The sequence below is a fragment of the Neocloeon triangulifer genome, unplaced genomic scaffold (genome assembly GCF_031216515.1).
Source record: "Neocloeon triangulifer isolate White Clay Creek 2 clone unplaced genomic scaffold, ASM3121651v1 ptg000012l, whole genome shotgun sequence".
In the NCBI taxonomy this organism is placed as follows: Eukaryota; Metazoa; Arthropoda; class Insecta; order Ephemeroptera; family Baetidae; genus Neocloeon; species Neocloeon triangulifer.
The window spans coordinates 2961122-2982654 of NW_026775554.1; the positions used below are offsets into that span (position 1 = coordinate 2961122).

At 35.8% G+C, this 21533-nt stretch overlaps 2 protein-coding genes across 5 annotated transcripts; one reads left to right on the top strand and one right to left on the bottom strand.

Annotated features, from left to right (window-relative positions):
* Nucleotides 1–188: 188 nt before the first annotated feature.
* LOC132196774 (phosphatidylinositol 4,5-bisphosphate 3-kinase catalytic subunit beta isoform) lies at nucleotides 189–5117 on the top strand. Of its 2 annotated transcripts, none has more exons than XM_059619637.1 (16): nucleotides 189–347; nucleotides 510–677; nucleotides 744–972; nucleotides 1039–1253; nucleotides 1309–1564; nucleotides 1632–1891; nucleotides 1945–2279; nucleotides 2331–2738; nucleotides 2793–2936; nucleotides 2999–3268; nucleotides 3326–3514; nucleotides 3566–3708; nucleotides 3764–3915; nucleotides 3969–4139; nucleotides 4199–4318; nucleotides 4512–5116. In XM_059619637.1, exons 2-16 carry the CDS (start codon nucleotides 543–545, stop codon nucleotides 4638–4640), a joined length of 3156 nt encoding a protein of 1051 aa, XP_059475620.1. In that variant the 5' UTR covers nucleotides 189–347; nucleotides 510–542; the 3' UTR covers nucleotides 4641–5116. The 2 variants fall into 2 exon arrangements, with proteins under 2 accessions (XP_059475620.1, XP_059475621.1); XM_059619638.1 differs by having other exon boundaries at nucleotides 291–433; nucleotides 4512–5117.
* On the bottom strand, nucleotides 4441–19496 carry LOC132196776 (protein scarlet). 3 transcript variants are annotated; one of them, XM_059619640.1, is made up of 14 exons: nucleotides 19389–19496; nucleotides 11453–11618; nucleotides 11347–11395; nucleotides 11045–11094; nucleotides 10331–10467; nucleotides 9166–9575; nucleotides 7307–7499; nucleotides 7170–7207; nucleotides 6965–7070; nucleotides 6122–6346; nucleotides 5930–6065; nucleotides 5734–5839; nucleotides 5493–5593; nucleotides 4441–5435 (listed from the first exon to the last, which is right to left on the bottom strand). In XM_059619640.1, the coding sequence occupies exons 2-14, from the start codon at nucleotides 11601–11603 to the stop codon at nucleotides 5260–5262; spliced, it is 1878 nt and encodes a 625-aa protein (XP_059475623.1). In that variant the 5' UTR covers nucleotides 11604–11618; nucleotides 19389–19496; the 3' UTR covers nucleotides 4441–5259. The 3 variants fall into 3 exon arrangements, with proteins under 3 accessions (XP_059475623.1, XP_059475624.1, XP_059475622.1); XM_059619641.1 differs by lacking the exon at nucleotides 19389–19496 and adding an exon at nucleotides 16305–16380; XM_059619639.1 differs by lacking the exon at nucleotides 19389–19496 and adding an exon at nucleotides 14029–14175.
* Nucleotides 19497–21533: the final 2037 nt, after the last annotated feature.

Here is a 21533-nt window from a genome sequence, read left to right on the forward strand (position 1 = left end):
AAAAAAGTTTTAAAAAAATACTTCAAGCCTTCATGTTTTCTTGGTTGCGCGTTTTTCTTATACCTTTTTGCCGCCTGTGCATTTTGTGCTTGTAAATTTTAATTGAAAGAGATGATTCTGGCCACCTATCGGCAGCAATCTAAGCTACAATTGGAGGGGCGGGGACGGTTGGCGCCAGTTGGGGAGTGGGAAGTACGGCAACAGTGTGCGTCGGCGGATCATCAACCCTCGTGACCTTGTGTGATTCAACTTGACGTCGAGACGAGATTGCAGACTTGGCCGTCGCGAATCGGTTGCGAATCCGATTTCACCTGTCGTCGTACCTACGTGCGGAGTGCGCGCTCCGGGTGAGTTTGCATTGCGGCGCTTCTGCGTCTCTCGTGTGTGACGCAATTTGTCAAATATTTTGCGGTCTGTCGACGCACGACCGAATGTAAACATTAACCAGGAAAATCCGCTCTCGTAATTCGTGTTGGCCCGACTAACTGTCGTTTTCCTTGTGCCCGCAGCTTTCCACCGCAGTTTATTATGTGAATTAAACAATGCCGGACGTGAATTCGCCTCTGTGGCTGAAGGACTTCGCTGGGAGTTCGGTCGAGTTGCACTGTCTCATGCCAAATGGCATGTACATCAGACTGCAAGCGAACAGATATTTGACGCTCCACGAAATCAAAGATGTGAGTAGTTTTCGTTTTGCGTCTGATCGAGGGCTTGGTCGTGACGTAGATTGTTTTTTACTCCAGGAACTCTTCGACGAAGCCAGCAAACAACCCTTCTATTGGGCTTTGCAGGACAAGTCCATGTACTACATCGAGATCATCAACGGCAATTCCCAGCGGGAGGTCAGCTTTGACGAATCCCGCACACTTCTAGATGCGAATCCGTTCTTTTGCATTCTCAATTTGCTCGAGAGGAAAAAGGAAAAGCCCGACGAGCAGATCCAGAGCAGCATTAAGAAGATTATTGGAAAATGTATACGTCTTTTTAAGTTTTTATTTTCAAAACATTATTATTAATTTCTTATATGTATCTCTGCAGCCAACTTGCACGATTTGAAGAGCTCTGAAGTAACTGATTTCCGGTGGAAGATGAAAAACTTTGTGGAAGACGTGATTCGTGAAAGGGAATCCAAATCGTGGCTAGAGAAAATGCTCTGCAAATTTCCACCGAGACTGTCTTTGGGGACAAAACTGCCCAACACAATCAAAGGAGACGCCTTTGATATTTCTGTAAAATTTAACGGATCGAATGAAGTGAGGACAAATTATGATTGTAATTTTATTAATTAAATAAATTTATTAATTTCAGTGGTCCTACAAATTCCGCATTGGATTCAACGTCAATGCTGCCGAGCTACTGAAACTGGCCTTGACGAAGAAAGCAACCAACACAAATACGAAAACAGAAGATCCCAATAATTATCTTCTTAAAGTTTGCGGACAGCAAGAGTTTTTCCTTGGCGATCATGCGCTGGTTTATTTCACACACATTCAGGAAGCCTTGGCCAGAGAAACATCTCCGATTGTCATTGTGGTACCATTGAGCTACTTGGATACATCAAATGGTCAGTTGAAATCTTGCGTAATAGTTATTTGGTTAAAATTAAAAATTAAAATATTTCTTGATTGCAGGAATGATTGACATGCTGCAGGACGATATGGCACGAATCGACCTAAAGCCACCAAGACCAGGTTCGGCATCTGCTTCGACTATGACTTTGCGCAAAAGAGGCAAATACATGTCTGCGTGGGACGTTAAAGGCAAATTCTCCATTTATATCAAGTCCATCAGCAAGTTGAACTGCGAGAGGGACTCCGTAGTGGGGGTGCGAGTTGGTATTTTTCACGGAGGGAAGCCAATGTGCGATCAGAAAAGTACACCTGAAAAAATGGTAATATATTTTAGAAATTGAAAGACGAAAAAGTAAATTTTTCTTATTTTTAGGTTAACGTCGAGGAGGATGTTTGCACTTGTCAGTGGGAAGAAGAACCTTTGGAGTTTGACATCACAGTGGCTGATATTCCACGGATGGCTCGGCTCTGCTTTGTTGTTTACGAAAGAAGTCGGAATGCAAAGCGGAAGAGCGCTCTCAACCCCTTGGCTTGGGTGAACACGACTGTCTACGACTTCAAGGGCCAGTTGCAGCAGGGCGCCAACACTTTGTACATGTGGCACGACGATGTCCAGGTCGACAGCAATGACTTTTTGAGGCCATTAGGCACAGTTGTGGGAAATCCCTTGACGTCGGAATGCACCTCTCTCTCAATTGCGTTCCCTCAGTAAGAGTTAAAATTAAACTTATGTAACATATTAATGACATTGCTTTTTAGAATCGAGATGGACAAAGTCATTCTTTATCCATCGATGGAAACAATCATGAAATATGCGGAGCCAGCGTTGAAGGACTCGCCTGAGCTGGCCGCCTTAAACCAAAGCCACAGGAACAGCCTTGAGACTTTACGAGCCAACTTTGAAAGAGATCCAAGGACAGAATTGCACGACCAAGACAAGAAGTCTCTTTGGAGGTTGCGGCACACGTGCATGCAAGAGTTTCCAGACATGCTCCCAAAACTGCTGGAGTGCCTCGAGTGGAATGACCGCCAGCAAGTTGCCGACGCCATTTCTCTGGTGAGGCAGTGGCCGATTCTCCCAGCAGACAAGGCACTGGAGCTCCTCGACTATGCCTACGCAGATCAGACGGTCAGAAGTTTTGCTGTCGAATGCATAGCAAAAGTCTCGTAAGTGAAATAAAATTGGGTAATTTTATTATTCACTATTAAATGATCGATTAGGGACGAAGAACTATCTCTGTATCAGCTGCAATTGGTTCAAGCACTCAAACACGAGTCGTACCTCTACTGTGATTTAGCAATGCTTCTTGTGAGGAAGGCAATCCTTAATAAAAGGATCGGTCATTTCTTCTTCTGGCATTTGAAGTGAGTCACTTTGTTTTTCAATGTGCGGTGCCAAAAATGATTCGAAATTACCAAAATTGCAGGTCGGAAATGGAAGTGCCAAACATCAGCGTTCGCTTTGGTTTAATCCTAGAATCTTATTGTCTTGGAAGCCTGAAGCTCGTTCCAGTTTTTCTAAAGCAACTTGACTGGCTAATGAAATTACAGTATTTGGAGGAAAATGTTAGGTTAAAGCCAAATAAAGAAAAACAAAGGGCTGCGCTGCATGAAATCTTACAAGAGAACCATGCGAAGGAGGCTTTCAACAACATTGTGTCTCCGCTTGACCCGACATTCCACTGCAAGAAAGTCATGTGAGCTTTTCAAAATTTTTTGTTGTTTCCGAACTTCATTTAAAATGAAATTTCCAGTGTTGATAAATGCAGAGTTATGGATAGCAAGATGAAGCCTCTCTGGATTGTATTTCAAAATGCTGACATTCACGGAAATGACATCTACATTATTTACAAAAATGGTGACGACTTACGCCAGGACATGCTCACTCTTCAGATGCTACGGATCATGGATCAGTTGTGGAAAAGAGAAGGACTAGACTTTCGGTAAATTTTTTAATTGAAGAAGATTAAATTGAACTAAAACCTGTTGTCCAGGATGATCCCTTACAACTGCATTTCCACTGAGAGTAGAGTTGGACTGATTGAGGTAGTTTTAAATGCAGAGACCATCGCAAACATACAGAAAGAGAAGGGAATGTTCAGTGCAACATCAGCGTTTAGAAAAGGCTCTTTACTAGGTTTGTAACAGAATCATTGGATTCAATTATTGAAATAAATTTATTTTTACATCAGCTTGGCTCAAAGACCACAACAACACCGAAGGCCAGCTAAATAAAGCAATAGAGGAATTCACTTGGTCATGTGCTGGTTATTGTGTGGCCACATTTGTGCTCGGAATTGCTGACAGACACTCGGACAACATCATGGTCAAGAAGACTGGACAAGTAATTTTTAATTTTGCAATTGATGTCCCTTTCTAAACTAATACAATTTACAGCTCTTTCACATTGACTTTGGTCACATTTTGGGCCACTTTAAGGAAAAGTTTGGCTTCCGAAGAGAACGGGTGCCCTTTGTATTAACCCATGACTTTGTTCACGTTATCAACAAAGGCCAGGCAAAGGACAAAGCCACAGAATTTCTGCACTTCCGAAGTCTCTGCGAGAAGGTGAGATTGAAACAACCTGTTTTTTTTTTTTTTTATAACTAAACACGTGCTGTTTTCAGGCCTTCATGATTTTAAGAAAACAAGGGTGCTTGATATTGTCCCTGTTTGCAATGATGATATCAACAGGGTTGCCAGAGCTCAGTTCTGAGAAGGACTTGATGTATCTTCAGGAAACTCTGGTGAGTACAATCTTTTGTAGCATGCCTTTAAAGTAGTTAGCTTCAATTTCAAAAACTTGTTTCGGCGTAAAAAAAAGCAAACGGGTTTTAAATAATGCGTTTATTATGAACGAAATTTGGTCTGGATTTTTTATTTATCTGATGAAAATGGAATTTTCATACAACTAAAATTGTATGTCGTATTCTGCTTAAGGCTCTGCAAAAGACTGAGGAAGAGGCGTTGGAGCATTTTCGTTCCAAGTTCGATGAAGCGCTTTCCAACTCGTGGAAAACATCTCTGAACTGGGCATCACATAATTTTGCGAAAAACAACAAACAATAACTACAATAAGCAAAAAGCGTAACAACACTGCTGGCAGTGTCATTAATGAAATGTTTAAACCAACAAGAGACTGCATTTTAAGTGCGATTAAATTGTAATTAGCAAAATTGTTCATATCACATTGTGCTCAAATTAGTTTTAAGAACTGCGTTTTACTTCTTCTACAATGAGTGTATCTGTTTTTCCTTTCAGTGGTATTTACTATTGCCAATCAAGTTGTTACATTTGATCTCAAAGTTTATTTAACTATTTATTTCAGACAATAGTGGTTTATTCACAATATCAATTATTTATTGAACATGGAGCGTTTGTTGAACAGCATAATACTTCAATAATTGAACAGCAAAACCAAGATCTCTGTTTGTCATCAGTTAGCAGGAGCGTTGTATGACCTGATAATCGGAATACTATATAAATGTCAACCTAACTCAATATTAAACTAATTCAAAATATAATAAATTAAAAGCTTTGTCGCATCATTCACAATAAGTGAAAATATAAATTACCTTTATTTTTAGAAAAAAAGTTATTAATTAGATTTAAAAAAATGTACAGTTATCTCTACCTACAGAATTCGATACTTTCTTTATTCTTTCATTAATTTCAAAAATTATCACACTCAAGTCCTCTTTACTCTTCTAATCAGGCAGAAATAGCCAAGCATGTGGAAACACAAATAAAGAACAATCAAGGCCAGGATGTCAAAGGGCAAGTTTTCCTCCGCAAAACTGTAGTTGCTCAGTACTTGGCTTCCTTCTCGCAGGCAAGGCGCGTCCGGAGCATTCGAGTTGCAGGCTGTTGGCGCACAATTAAATTATTAGAAAAACATTTAATGAGCTAATATGAACTTACTTATGTTGTGCACATCTTGCCATTGGACAATTGACAAGGCTTCGTTGGAATACATCATCCAAGATATGAATCGAGCCCATCCGATGTAAATGGGTATTGTACTAGAAATAAAATTATTTGAGTTATTAAAAGAAGAAAATTAATAATGAGGACTTGAATCAAACAAATTATCACAAGATAAATAAATAAATAAAAATATCAGGGACCACCCTAAACGATAATTTTGTTAGAAAATTAATACCTTAATTTAATGAACAGGCCTGACGTAGCCATTAGCAGGAAGTCGAATGGCACTAGATATGCCATTGCAAATGTGGGTGACTCGAAGGCGGTGGAGAAAAAGCATCCTGAAATCAATAAACAATGCACTCGTCAAGTTTTCAGTAATTTTTCTTTCAATTAAAAATATTCAATAACAACTCCGAATTGATCCGTACCGCATGAGGTGGAAACGTTCAAAGTTAATATGGTGACAAATGCAGTCATCAGAATTGCATACAGGGTGGTGCGGAGTCCTATCAACCAGTAACACGCCAGTAAGAAAACAACTGGCTCAAGCACCAACCCAGGAAGCTAGAAATTTAGATTTTTTATTACAAGTATATAAAAATTACTCTTTCCGTTCCTACCATTGCTATTAGTTTTGAAAAATAGTAGACGCCGACGCTGTACAACCCTGATTTGTATTCCCTCATGAACAGGGGAAACTCCTGCGGGAATAGCGCGAGTACTGAGTACATTGGCGAAAATGTGTTTTCGGTCACAAAAATGAAGAGGGCTCCTTGTATTGCTTGGATTCCTTTCTGGTCTAACTGCGTCCCGACGTAACAAAGTCCGACCATTATGGCAATTCCCTGAAATCATATAAAGCTTTCTTAGAATTTTATTAGCAGTAATTTGCGCTTAAAAACAAACTCATAGTCAAAGTATGCAACTTGCACGACACTTATGAAGAGCGCAATGCATATTACCTATTTTTTTTTTAATGTGTTTGTCATTGAAATTTTGACTTTTAAATTTTAATCCCTTGAAGTCTAGCTTAAGTTTTTATTTTCTCAACAGAATATTGATTTTTATTTAATACACTGCTATGCAATATTTTATTTTTCGGAGAAGAAAAATTGCAGCCTCAAGTACAAAACATGTTATGACTTTAATATAAACTAATGATTGAGTTTTGGTGATTTTTAAGTCCAAAGGCGGAACTCGCAGATTTAGAAATTCAGAATCAAATTAACCCTTTAATTTTATAAGTCAATATAATATACTTGTTTGTTATGTTATAATTTCAACTACTGTTAAGACAACTCTATTTATTCATGTCTTTGTTTTAAATAGAAAAAAAATGACTTAATTATACACTTAAAATTATGCACTATTTCCCTTAATCCCAATGCAATTGTGCTTTTAACTAGAGATTTAATTCTTTGCTCAATTCCTGAAATTTTTGCATAAAAGATGAATTTCCTTACCAGTTTTTGAACTATCCTAAGCTTTTGCACGGCAGGGTCCCTGAGAATGCAAAGGAAGGAGCGGTACGCAAGCCAAAAGAACTGCGTGCTCAGCAAAGGTCCCTTGCTGAAAAACAAGCAATAAATTACATGTGAATATATAAACTTATGATGAGCCATAGAAATTCAAACAGCGCGTGTCTTATAACAACATAATCCAACTCACAACTTGGCTCTGGTTGATTTGTGGTGTTGAGTTGGAACCTGCGAAACAAGCAATAGGCTCATTATGACAACGTTCATGAATAATCGGTAATTTGGCGCACATGCAAATCGCCAGGGAGGAATTTGATTGATATTCACCTCGCAAGACTCGGCCAGGTGGCGCTCGTAGTGCACGAGCAGGTCCACGGCACGCGCGTGTTCGCTCACCGTGTACTGGTCACAAATGGCCTTGACTGCTACTCTTGACCTTTCCTCGTCACCCGGCGTGACTGATAACGCATGAATAAAAAAGTCCGCGGGATTGTAATTTTCTGGGCAACGATAGTTGAGGCTGAAAATGGGATTTTTGCATTAAAGAATTATTGAAATTTTTTAAATATTACAAAAACCTTTTTTTACAACAAAGTTAACCTAAAAAAGTCTAAAATATTTTAAAATATAATTGCCTACCAAGGTCTTTTGAAAGCATGGCTAAAATATTATTAATACCAAGCAACGGCTTCGTTTGCTCTTTGCTAATATTTTAAGTCAACATATCAGAAGTGTTGAAATCACATTCAACCATTACTATTGCAATTAACCTAACCATTAAATGGGAATACGCGTGATATAAAATATCTAGATAAACATTGAACATTGATAAATTTTATGGTAATGGATTTATTTATATTGCCAACAGTTGATTTCAATACCATCACCTATCAAAGCCGCTATTATAGTCGTAATGAAGCAATAATTTATTATTCATGATTCAGTCTCGATTAAAGGAATTCACACGAGGCATGCAATATAAACACTAAGCTGATTGGAAATGCAATTATTTCTCAGAGTGAAATCTTTATTTTAAATTTTCATACGTAAAAGAGAGGAAAAAATAAAATATTTTTTACACTTTGGCGTTAAATTGTTTCAGTATGTTGTTGAAAACAGATTATAAATGCCCTTATTAAGACTTCCTGAGCAAGTTTTCTTAATCAATTCAATAATATTTCTTCTGTATTTCGCGCCGTGACAATTATTTGAATTTCGAATGTGATTGCGAAGGTGAAATGCCACGCGAGTATTCAAAAGGAATAACAGATTATCCGATTTGAATGATTTCAAGTGAAATATTCATTTTCAAGCTTCACATTTTTCAGATTGCGTATCTTGGTTAGTCCGACGTGAATTAAAAAATATGCCTTCGCTGGCATCGTTACTTTTAATTTATTCACTTCTTGTCCTCATTAAATGTAATAAAATTGTGTCTGAAATTACGCAATTATAAACATAAATATGTCAGTTATTTATAATTAAAATCTTTAATTATAGAAACTCAAAATTAAAAAAAAATATCATTGAATAAGGCAAAAATAATACTTATTTCAGGAGTACTATTTGCATCAAATGCTAAAAAGTCGCAATAGAGCAAAAAATCATCTTCCAGGAAGAGACAATTTTACCACATATTTTGAGCTAGCTTCTTGCGAAGTCACATCGTAATTGCAAGACGGTTTTTTTTCAACCAAACATTTTTTATCAAGATCTGTGAAGGCGTTCGCTTGAAAAAGCTGTCAGATCCCATACTAATATGGGTGATCACGGGACCAAGAAAAAATGTTGCAGTAGAAACTACACAGGTGTGCCAGTTAACTGCTTTGCCTACCGAAAGTACCAATCTCCCTACAATTTTATCTGCCGGTTTATTCATTACAGAAAATCAAAATTGAATTTCAATTTAAAGTTTTAAAAATACTTTCCATTTAAATTAAAAAATCCGCATTTTCAATCTAACCTGTGAAATAAGAAAATTCCGCGAAGAATATTCAGGCCAAATTACTTAAATAACCCCTAAATTACATATATATATATATATATATATATATATATATATATATATATTGCGTAGTTTTATCTAAAAATTTATTTGAATATTTAAATTTAGTCCCAATGGAAATATAGCGTTGAAGATATATGCATATATGTTTTTGATACGTGAGTGAAAAATATAAAATTACCTAGTGAAGAAAGTGACTGCATTATTCGGAGTGCCCATAAATGCAATCCGTCCATCGACGAGAAGAATCAGTTCATGGAACTGACTGAAAAGTTCCGAGCTGGGCTGGTGGATGGTGCAGACGATCGTCTTGCCATTCGCCGCCATCGAGCTCATCATGTGCACGATTTTCTGCGCCGAAAATGAGTCCAAGCCTGTCGTCGGCTCGTCGCAAAAAAGCAATGGGGGGTCGGTTAACAATTCCGAGGCGAAGGCGAGGCGCTTTTTTTCGCCCCCTGACAACACCTTCTCGTGACCCGTGGCGCCGATCCGCGTGTCCGCCCGGTCGGACAGTCCCAGTGTGCTGAGGAGATCCGCAACCTGGCGGCGCCGCTCGAGTCGACTGGTTCGGCGGTCTAACCGCATCCACGCCTGCGAATATCAAATACATTCAATTAGATTACGATCTCTATAAATTTCCTAATTAACAACCTTGATTTTATAAATATACTTTCAACAATTATTATTTTTTTTTTAAATAAAGGCACATGATTCAAAAATTCTTATTGGCGAAGCTGGTTCTCTTAATTATTTCAATCCGTTTAAATATAATTTTTTTTTTCATTTATATGCGCTGCTTTAATATAAAATACTGAACCAAGGTAGAAGCACGCCCCACCCTACCTTCTCCCGTAAAAGCGTCTTGTGCGAATATATCTGAAGCTAAAAATAGAGCCGAAAAGGCACGAAAGTTTTTCAACGCTCAGTTACCGCATTCTAAAAACGAAAGTATAAAACTTGACTGGCGCACGTGACTGGCCAACAAATAAGTGAAACCATCCACGCGGTGTTGGAGTGACGTGGACGATATGTTTTCGTTTAACTGAAATTGAATCGTCATGTTGCCAATGTGTTGGAAATGCCTCGCTTTTAGATCTCAAATTACACTGAAAATGACAGTTTATTTAAAAGGAAATAGCTAGTTGACCCAAACAGTCACGAGACTTTGCCTTTGGGCGTGTTGATTTTCACACTCGAGCAAACTTATCAAGTCATCAAGTGTTTATTTAGTGCGCAATGAAAAATTATTAATGCGCATTTACGATGGAAGTGCGCAATTTAAAATTCAAAAATATTATTCTCTTGGGAGGTTAAATTTTTTCTATCCTAAATTTAAAAATACTTACCATAAATGTTAGGTGTTCCTTAACTGTGAGGTCCCGAACAAAAAGGTCCTCCTGAGGTACATATCCACAAAGGTGGTTCATATATGGACCAATCGGCCGTCCATTCACTCTGATGTCTCCATCAACAACAACGCCGACTGTAAATCATATTATGCAAATTTGTTTGCTTTACAATGTATGAAAAATAGTTGTTTTTTTGATGGAGGTTAAACACTGAAGAGGAAAGAAACATTTTTCTGTAAAATGGTCCTTATTAAATGCAACTATGGCGCAAGGAGCATGTCAAAATCTTACATGGTGTCATGTGCAATGAAAGTTAAAACATATTATTATCCACTTCTTGTAAAAGCAGCGCAACAAGTTTAAAGAGCACGTGAAAATGAGGTGTTAAAAATAACATAAAATTTGTTCAGCTGGCACGATATTGCTGCGGTTTATAGAAAGTGGGGGAGCTTTTTTTTTATAACGCTGCAAATTTTTAGGAATTCAAAATTTAAGACAATATGTTCGAGAGTTAAAACCTATGACAAATGCATACTAATAAACCCGATTCTCTCTCTGTGAGATTTTCTGCTCAAACAAATAAATACACGTGTGACTCAATAATCGATCGAGCATATACGTAAATGACAAATTAATAAGCACAACAGGCACTGTCTGCGGCTGCGGTATGAAATCCTATACAAATGAGAGGTTGCTCTGCGATTAACTTACCTGGGTTTCTATATGCAAGAGCATTCATAAGCGTGCTCTTTCCCGCGCCACTGCAACCAAAGAAGAGGTCGTTCATTAAAATACCTTATTAACATAAATGAAAAGAAATTGCCACAGATTCGGAAAAATTTGTGGCGGCTTTATTTCAACAAATTTTGAAACCAGTCTGGTTTAACCAGAAAATTTACATCATTCAGTGATTTTCAAAATTCAGCTAAATATCTTAGACCAAGAGAAACTAGTTTCCTGCGTAATAATTGTGACTTTAGTCTTTGAATGACACAACCAAACTTCAAGTTTACCTTGAGCCCATGAGTGCAACCAATGTGCCTGGTTTGACAGCGCCCGAAACTGGAAACAACAAAGTGATAAATAAAGCAAACAAGATATTTTGCTGAGATGCCATACCTGAATTCAGAAGTCTCTTGTATGGCTTGGTCTGTTTTCGGAACCAGCCACCTTCCTTTTCCGCGGGCACGTACACGCTGAGGTCATGCCAGGTCAAAGTGACTCCCTCAGTTTCTGGAGCCCATTTGCCGTACCCTCGAAGTCCCGACATTTCATTACCTCTCTCCTGAAACACACATATTTATATTTTAATGAAAACAAATTAAGAGGAAATTACATATTTTTTTTTATTTAGGTGGCGAGAAAAAAAATTGAAAACTGAAATGATTCAATTAAATTTGCATTTCCTATTTGGAAGACTAGAAATGTTATCACACAGTTTTTAAAGCAGAAATCATAAATTTATCTCTAATGAAAAATTTGGTGACTATAATTTATTTATTTATTCCGTTGTAATTATAGTTTTTGAATGTTAACGATAAAGAAAACATAGAAAAAATGACTTCAAATTGACCAAATTGAGAAGATTGCTCAACTTAAATAAAAAGTATTATTGGAAGAAAATTTGTCCGAAAAATAAAAAATAACCCCATGCTGATAATTTTTGTCAAACTCGTTGCCAGACAAATTTGCAGAGCTATCACGATTTGTTCAAACGGTCAAGTGAAAATCTGATCAGTTAATGCCAAGCGGAGTGGGATTATTCAACTCTCGTTGGGCCATTTGCCGCGATTCTATTGTCTTTTAACTGAAAATTGTTCGCAGAAACGTTCTGGCAAAGAACAGGAATCCGCCGACGCGGTTATACAAATCTCATTTTAAAGGCAGGCGACATTGTTTAGTTATGGTCTCGGGGCCCCTTCTTGACAACATTATAGTCCGTGCCGTCCTGCGCTCGGACCCTCTGACTGAGGCATATTGGATTACACGTAGAATCAATAATCATGCTCATAAACAAAAAGCACGTGATTTGATTGCCTTTCCACTTCTTGCCTTTGTTGAAATATTTAAGAAAATGATTAATTCATTATCAATATGAAAAATGCCTCTTGCAAGTTTGGAAAAAATATTGTATAACGTATAAAATTATTTTGGAGGTGTTCTAGGTAGATGTGCTAATAATCGCACGGGTAATGCGAGCTGCGCCGTTGGAAAGGCTTCTGTTCGCGAGTGTGTCTGTCGGTAATTAACAGCGGTCCTGTGAAAACCCACAAGGGCCAATATTATTCGGAAATCCATCCCCAACTTTTCCTTTTTTGTTTCTTGTATAAGAAACAAATTGTCTTGATTTAACGCTAGGAGCGGAATATTGGTTAATCCTGAATGAGAATCGCTATCGGACGATCCCAAAACAAAAATATCTATTTTTTATAAAAAAAAATATATATACATTATACATAGATTTTTGATTGAGGTGATTACAGTAGCAGTTTAATCAGTCAAAATCGATCTCGGTCAAGCCAAAAATTGCAAAGATGCTTGTATTTCTATAGCCCAACAAACCAAGAATTATTTGCTAACTCGCACCTTCATATTAAAAAAGTGGTCACTCGATCGTTTCACAAGCCGGGCTAAATATAAAAAACGCATCACGTGTGTGCAAAACTAGTAATGACAAGATTTTGCAATTAATACCGTTCAGCTGAAAATGTCTGTACAAAATCATGTGATGAGACGATCTCTTTTGAGAAAAAAAACTTAACGTAACACTAAGAGGTAAAACGTCTTGCTTGTTAATCCCATCTTTTGAACAAATTTTAAACAAAGCTACCAAAATTGCCAGAGAAGATTTTTATCCCTGAGATTAAGATTTGACTCAATTTCACGTCTTAGCATGTTTTTGATTAAGATGGGTATAAATCCACATTAAAATATTTGGAATGCAAATGTGTATTATTTGCTTGAATTAAAGTCTGGTTTTTAAGAGGACCAGACAGGTAAGTTTGTCGCTGGGTACTTTAAGAACGCGGATAATTACCTCCATCTTTGGCATGGATGTATATTTAAAAAAAACCTTTAGCTGGAACTATCAGCAAATAATTTACTTTACTGTTTTAAACTAACGATTAAACTTCTAAAACGGATCAAAAAAATTGAAGAATTATTGTTATAGCGTTTCAGTTTAAATGCCTTATCTTGCCTGCATAAAATTTAATGTCATCATGTCTTCATGTCTTAAGATTTTAGTCTTGATTTGAAACTAGATTTATTAAATGGGGCTATTTCATGTCTGGCACAAGAAAATTTAGTTTGCAAGAGTGAAAATATTAGCAACTCACATATTTACCTAAAAGTCAGCAAAATGCGTCTAAATTAGCAGTGACAAACTTCTTATGTGCTAAACTATGGAAAATCCAACTAAAAAATAAATGTTTCCAATTATTTTCCTCAGCGTTACTTTGAATGGTTGTATAAAAGAAATGAATAGGAATTTTGCTACTTCCTCATAAGTAAAAACTTTTAATTTCAGTCAAATAGATAATAAGTAAAGGGGATTTGATCCAACTAATATAAAACTAAAAGAATCTAATTTTTTTGCTGAAAACCGACTAAAATTTTCAATTAAAAATGTATAATTTCATCATCTTTCTGTAATTAAATTGTGAAGTTAAGAGTTCTTTTGAATGTTTTTTTACCTTGGATGAAATATCTGCGAAACCTTTGTTAATATGTTGCATTTGCACGTAGCGAACTCCATCGTCCTCATCAAGGTGCAAAAGCTTCATGTTTGGTCGACGTTTCGTCCCTCGACTGTGCAAAAGTGGCATTTCACGTGATCTTGCGGTTTCAACTCCCTTCGCTCTCATGAAAGAGGGGCAAAAGAGGAACGTGCGAGCCAAACTTTGGCACTCGTAAATGATCGACCTATGACTGCCCCCACTCAAATTAACTTGTTTTACAATTGCGTAATCGCTATTTAATTTAGGGTGCATTTTAATTTTTAGCTAAACTGATTGTTTGAAACATTTCGTGTGACATATATCCAAAATCCTACGCACAGCAGATGTAATGTAAGACGCTTTCTCGCGCTTTCTCGATTATTTTTTTAGGATTTCTAAAGAATTATTTATTAAAATTATTAAAAACAGGCTAAAAATAAATTTAATTAACTGTGGTTCTTTACCGACAGCTCAAAATTTTATTGAAGCAATTAATAACTATAAAATTGGTTATTTGTATTTATTCCCTTTGATTACATGATTAAAAAACTGTTATGCAGCCCCTTCAATAATAGTATAATTTTTTTACTTGCAAGATATTTATTATTATTTCATTACGAGTCCAGCCAATTTCCGATGAAATTATCGGCTGGTGCTTATCAGACTAATTGCTTCAAATTATAATCTTTTAGGGCTTACTCAAACTTTTTAGTGCTTTTTTTATTTTACAATTGAATTGCATATTATCGCAATCCTCATTAAATGGCAGTAATTTAATTGTTAATGACAGTATAATGCGCACAGTTTACAATTCATGTTAAAATCTGTATTAATAATCATATTATTATATAAAATTTTGATAAGAATAAATAATCATACGAACAAAAATCTTGATTCCTGCAAACGATTTTTTTAAATTTATGGAAGATGGAATAAAACAATTGCACTTGATAAAATCGTTCGTTTTTAGAGCAAACTATAGTGCGTACTGTGTATTATTTAGTGCAAGTATATAACGCAGGTGTCTTTTTAACCATGAAATATATTCAAGTGGCTTGCAATTAATGAAAAGAGATTTTGAATCTGACGCTTGCTATATGCTGTGGCTATTCAAGGGAAGAGCGGAGAGGGAGCTTTGGAGTAGGGATATTGATATTAGTGCTCTCAAATGAAAATACTTTATGTCGCACATACAAAAATCAGCTGTCAGTCTGGGCTTTGAGATTAAGCTGATTAAGATTTATGGCTTTCAAAAGGTTTAGACAATGATAAGTTTTCGCAGAACTTGACATGAATAATTTATTAAACAAATTGAATTGAACTAACAATTAAAATAAATAAAATTAGTTCCAATTTCTTCTACTTATTTGGAATTTTTCATAATTATCAGTAAATTAAATATAAATATCTTCAACTTAAATGTATACATTAATAATTAAGATATTTTGATTCATTTTACAACATTTACATTATTTTAACAGCTGATCTTCAATTTAAAAATGTTAAGTGTAGTTTAAAAAAGAAATTTACTCTATATCGTCAAAAAATATATATTTTAAAATGTTGTCTTTTTATTATTATTTTTTTTAAACATGGAACTGCATTCTAGATCTTATTTGTTTTTATTTAAGTTACTGTACGATAAACAAAAGCTACCCCCTTTAAGTTCACGAGTGAACATTTGTTCTTATTTATCATCTCAATTGATGAGGAATAAACCAAAGTTGTGCGCAAATTAAATTAATTTTGACGTGATTTGTTGTTCTGACAAATAGATTGGAGAGATTTTTTTTGACTGCAGCAGTTTTTTCGCGTAATCTAATATTTTTGAAAAAATATTTCAAGGTTTTGAAACTTAAGAATTTGTCAGCAGGTAAATAAAATGTGTATGGATTAGCCTTCTTAATTAAATAAACGCGATTTTGAGGGCTCAAGAAACCGACTAAAAATTTCATAGGTATTTGTGTGTCTTTACGGTAAAGCACAATTTTTATTGTATGGAATCGACAAACGCACAATGCCAACGCGATTAATTCATCGCCGCACGTCACTTCGGCGTAAGTCGATTCCCGTGAGATTGACAATGCCACGCAGTGATACTCGATACTCTGCAGTTCTAATGTCCACTCGGATTGCCAACCTCGAGACAAAAAACGGGTGGATATGTTCGAACCAGCAGAAGACACAATAAAACCACCAATTTGTCAATTTGTCAGCGAGATAAAATAAGCGTTCATTTAAATATGACTTACCTCAATAAAATTGCTTGTGGCGAAATTTCGAACCCGTTGCAGCAAAGAGTGGAGTTAAAATGCGGTTTTAAGTGGGATGTTACCGTACTTATTCCGTTGTCACGCTGTTCAGTGGAAAATATCCCATTAGAGATGAAATCAAACACCGTGTGGTGTGATCATCAAAGAGACGACGTCGCGCTCACCCTTTCTATTGGATTAGTCTCGCAAGTGCAGCGAGCCAATCACATATTTTCTAATTTGTATCTTTGAATCTCACAAACGACGGCAGAACTAAATTAATGATGGGGAATTCAATTTTGTTTCTTTTCTTCCGATAAACGTTAGAAAAATAATCGACTAACTAAGACATATTTTAGGAGTTGAACATAACTTGTGCTCAGCAGGAACTGGTCCTATTTGGTTCAATTTGCATTGAAAGATCTGCTGTGTATACGTAAAGAGTGATTTATTTTTTATAAATCGGTCCCTATTTGATCAGGTTTGCTAAACTAAAACCTTGCCATGTCTTCTTGAAACCTACTCCTTATAAATTAAGAAAGACTGTCAACGGATACGAGATCCTATAAATACTGCCTAACTTGCGCGATTGGAGGAATAGTTGTGGCAAAAACCAGTCGGAACTGTGAAAATCTGCCTTTGTGCGATGGGAGAAATCGAGCTTGATTCTGATCTTTTTTCAATTTACTTATATCATTGAATATACAGTGCGGTGCGGGGGGCGAGTAGATAAGTATTTATCGCCTCTTTGTAAATGTAAATATACTCGCCTTGCCTATTATCTATCTCTCTATACCAATAATTGTGTTTTTATTGTTTAGGAGAACAATAAATTAATTGAATTTAATAATAAATTCAATCTTATTATAACAATTTTTGTGACGTTATAAAAACCAAGTAAATCTATTTATGTGAGTGTTGATTAAATTTAAATTCTGTCAGCAATTTTAGCAAACCTGCTCCTCAAAAACATTATTTACAAAAGTAAACCATTTAAAAAAATCAGCTTTTTTATCTTGAAAGGTAGTCTCTGCTACATTTGAATTATTCATTTTGTCTTTCACCTTGGTAAATTAAAAAAAAGCATCTTTTTTACTTTCTCCATATCATAGTATGTACATTATGCCTCTCAAACTTTTGATGGTTGCGCAGTTAAAATCTAATTTGGGAACTAAATCATGAAAATAAGACCCTACAAGTGTAGAGTATAGGATAATTTTTATTTCTGGCGGGGGAAGTGGAAAATAATACACAAATTATGCCGTCTTTCTTTTCTTTTAGGATCGCATTAAACATTAAACAAGCCACGTCAATTAGCTTTAGATTGGACTGCATCATTTAATTGAATTGAATGGAATAATATGCAATATTGTTGATTATACAAGGAGTTCTATAAAAAGAACGACGCATTTCAAATTCAAGGTTGGAAGCGCGCGTGAGTCTTTCGGTCTTAATTTTTTGCACGTCTCGGTCACGCCGATTTATAAATTTAGCTGCTTGATTTTTGCCAATAGAACGTGAATCACACTCAAATGAAAACAATAAATGCCAATTTCAAGAAGTATTCAATTTTCATAAGAAACTTAAATCAGGCACTAACTATCAAGTTGAATTCAAGGATCTTTTATATTAATGAAAGTTCCATGGTTAAATTGAACGATTACAATGAGCGTATCTGCAGTCCCTTTAAAATTTAAAATCTTTGAAAAACGACGAGATTTGTAAATCATTTTATGGAGAAAATAGGCTCCATAGTATGAAATTCTATAGTAATAAGAAAAAAAAATTTAAAATAGTTCTCTAAGCAAGCACACATACATTTTTAATAGAAGGTAAAAACATTAATTTATCTCAAAGTTTTCGTTTTTAACTCTATATTTTTCATACATGGGTGCGCTCAACAATTTTGCGCTCGCGCTCGCGCTCGCGATCACTGGCAACACTGCGCTCGCGCTCTGCGCTCGCGATCAAGATTTTGAAAATGTTGCGCTCGCGCTCTGCGCTCGCGCTCAAATTTTTAAAAAGTCTTGCGCTCACGCGTTGCGCTCAAAAATATTTTTATCCGAAGAAAAAGTGCGACTTTTTAGACAATTTTTTAATATATATATTGTTATAACAAAAAATACATCGGCAATTGGAAATGATAAAGTTGAAGTTAAATCACCAAAATTGGGATCAGTTTTGGTTTTTGGTATAAAAACACAGTTTTTCATTACAATTTTTGATCAAATTCGGGAATTTTTACTTTTGGTTTGAGCGCAAAATGAGCGCAATTGAGCGCTGCGCTCAGCGACCAATGCGCTCGCGCTCTGCGCTCGCGCTCACGATTTTGAAAATCGTGCGATCCCGCTCTGCGCTCGCGCTCATGAGCGCAGAGCGCGAGCGCAGATCGCAGAGCGCAAAGTGCGCTCTGCCCATGTATGATATTTTTTTATTATTCATTGATAAATTATAATGTATCATCATTAATTAGTATCAAATAAGTTATGGAATCTAAGGTGATAAGTTAACATGTGAATATCCCCCATTGTTGTGTTAATGTTTAAATTTTCCGCAAAGAAATTAGTTATGCAATGACAACTAATTTGCAAAGATTCGTACGAGTTAACGTTGGGTAATTTATTATTATAATAATTGTTATAATTACTGGGAATTTAAATGCCCATTTTATCCAATTTTATTCTTAATTTATCTTACTCTCAATATTAAAATTAATTGTGTTGGTTTTAAGTCGTATTTGACTTGTAATTAATAATAAAAGCTAAAACTAAAAATTAAAAAAAAATGTTCATTAGAATTCTTTTTTTCATTTCTATTCTCATTTCTCTCTCCTCACATCAATAGTTTTTCCCATAATAATATGTTTCACACGAGATATTTCACGAAAAAACAATGATTTAGACTAGCGTCAGCTTTAACAGCTGATCTGGAGGTAACAAAGGAGCAACAAGGCAAACAAGCGTGGCAATAAACCGTAGTGTTACGTAACACAATATTACAAATTAATACTTGCCAAGTTCACAGAAAAGGTAGTTTCATCACACAATTCTCCTATAAAAATCTAAAACTTAAAAATATACTCACTTTTCAAACAAGAGCAGCCAAAAACCTCACGGTTCCATGGCCCCGCCGACAACAACTAATCGCCACGAAGAGAGCGCGTTTCTCTAAAAGCCTCTGCTTTGGTGGCACCGCCGTCGTCGAGCGTGCTAAAGGAAAACATCGCTTTTTATAAATTCAACGCGAAACCAGTTTTGTGACCGTCGTGTCTTTGCCAAAAATAATTCCAGTATTATATAAATGGTCAAAACGCATCAAATGAAATGCTCTTCTCACAACAAATCGAGCACAGGACAAAATCCCCAGTAGCAGTTTAAGTCGTTTAATTGTCAGAGGCGATTCTTTTACAATTAAATGTTTACGCAGTCACTCGTACAACATATATAGCGCTGAAAAAATATTTTTTTAAAGTTTTACTGAATGCAATCTACCAAATAAGTAATAGTTTCTTAATACAGATGTACCAGAAGAATGTGATTTTAATTTTCACTTAATTAATTTATTTATTCTACGTTCAGATTCATTGAAAATACAATCTTACATCAAATTAAATATACTCAAATATTGAACTGAGAAATCTAGTTTCCTTATTAATTGCATCATCCTGGTTGCATTTTGAATATTTATTTACTTATTAATTTGCAGATAATTAATTGCAGTGTCAATCCAAGTTTGTTTGAATGATTTGATAGTGTTTTTGAAGAACGGGTTGCAGCATAAGCTTCTCAAAGTGCCAACGATGACAAAATTCACTCGACCGTGTGTGAAATAAAATTTATTAGCATTCGCAAAACTAAAACTTTATAACCCTGCGCCATTAAAATATTGCAAGAAATTTGATGGGCGAATATAATTTTGAAAGGCTTCTGATTAAAATCCGTATGAATTTCTTAAGCAATTTTGGTCACTCTGAAGTAGAGTCGGCGGTATTTATCAAAACTTTATTTGACATTTGACTCGTTAAAATGGGGGCCAGCCGGGCGCGGTGCAATGCGGACTATAAAATCTGCCCGATTGTTATAGTATGAGGCAGATTTTGGTCAGTCTTGCAGAATGTAATTGATTTTCCCCCTCTCCTCAAAGTTTGCTGCTCCGATAAGTTATTTCTGATGAATGATTTTTTGACAAATGGCGGAAAAAGGTTTTCTGAAAATACTTTTTTTCCTTGGTTCATTAAAGTTTCCCACGGTTTCCCATAGTGCCATTCGTTCAAAATACATCAGTTGTTGATTACGCTTGGATAATATGTCTGAATTTTTCTTACAGGAAAATTTTTGCTTATTATAATTCATGCACGCTTTTCATTTATTTTATTCAACTTAGAAAATGCAATTGATGCAATTGAGGAATTGAAAATTAAACCTCACAATTGTAGTGCTTCACCAAATAAAATTTATATTTGATTTTATTTTAACAACGACCTGCTGCAAACTTTATCGTATTCGGTGCCGCAACCCTGCTTTATAAATAACTTAAGGTGGCAGACGACAATTCCCAACTATAAAAATTCATTCAGCGTATAGTGTTTGTGCGGTGCGACAAACTTACTTCTTATTGGTGCTTCTTGCTTACCAGGGTAGGGATAAATGAATTTATTGCATACTCGGACAGGTAAAAGTAGGCAGCAGTTTTTTATTCGTCTTGCATAAATACGTTGGTTATTTTTAGACTTGTAGTGGTCGACTTCGCATTAATTGCAAAATTTAACCACCAAAGAGCTGGTCTGGACATAATTTAAGCAACTATTGACAAATAAAGACCACAAAAAACTTTCTTACGAATTTCCAACCAAAAGTCTTTTACATCAAGCTTACACGTGATTTTTTTTATTTTTGTAATCTACTAAAGAATTCTGCTCCGTTTTCAAGTTTGATTTAAAAATATATATTAAAAATATTTTTTGTAAAAGTTACACGTCAGTCGCGGTGACCACCTAGGGTGGCAATGACGGACAGAAACGCATATAAATGTCACAAAGCGTGCCAATTTTTCTTACTAGAAATTTATTGGTTAGCAAAGAGTACGTCCAGTGCAAATTAACTATGTAATATCATTCTTTGACTTCCAGCAGCGAGTTGCATATTATGTATTATTCAATTCCAGAGACTTAATATACAACACGCATGCAAGCGCGTTTAACTGATGAGCCAAATTTTACAGCTCGACTAA

Excerpts from the sequence above, each read along its gene's own strand:
- LOC132196776 (XM_059619639.1), bottom strand. The coding sequence starts at position 14,160 with ATGCCACTTTTGCACAGTCGAGGGACGAAACGTCGACCAAACATGAAG. Across the intron at positions 7,500-9,165 it reads GCAGTCACTTTCTTCACTAG|CCTCAACTATCGTTGCCCAG; the intron begins GTAATTTTATAT and ends TCCCATTTTCAG. Across the intron at positions 5,840-5,929 it reads GAACGTTTCCACCTCATGCG|GATGCTTTTTCTCCACCGCC; the intron begins GTACGGATCAAT and ends TATTGATTTCAG.
- LOC132196774 (XM_059619637.1), top strand. The coding sequence starts at position 543 with ATGCCGGACGTGAATTCGCCTCTGTGGCTGAAGGACTTCGCTGGGAGT. Across the intron at positions 2,937-2,998 it reads TTCTTCTTCTGGCATTTGAA|GTCGGAAATGGAAGTGCCAA; the intron begins GTGAGTCACTTT and ends CCAAAATTGCAG. Across the intron at positions 4,140-4,198 it reads TCCGAAGTCTCTGCGAGAAG|GCCTTCATGATTTTAAGAAA; the intron begins GTGAGATTGAAA and ends TGCTGTTTTCAG.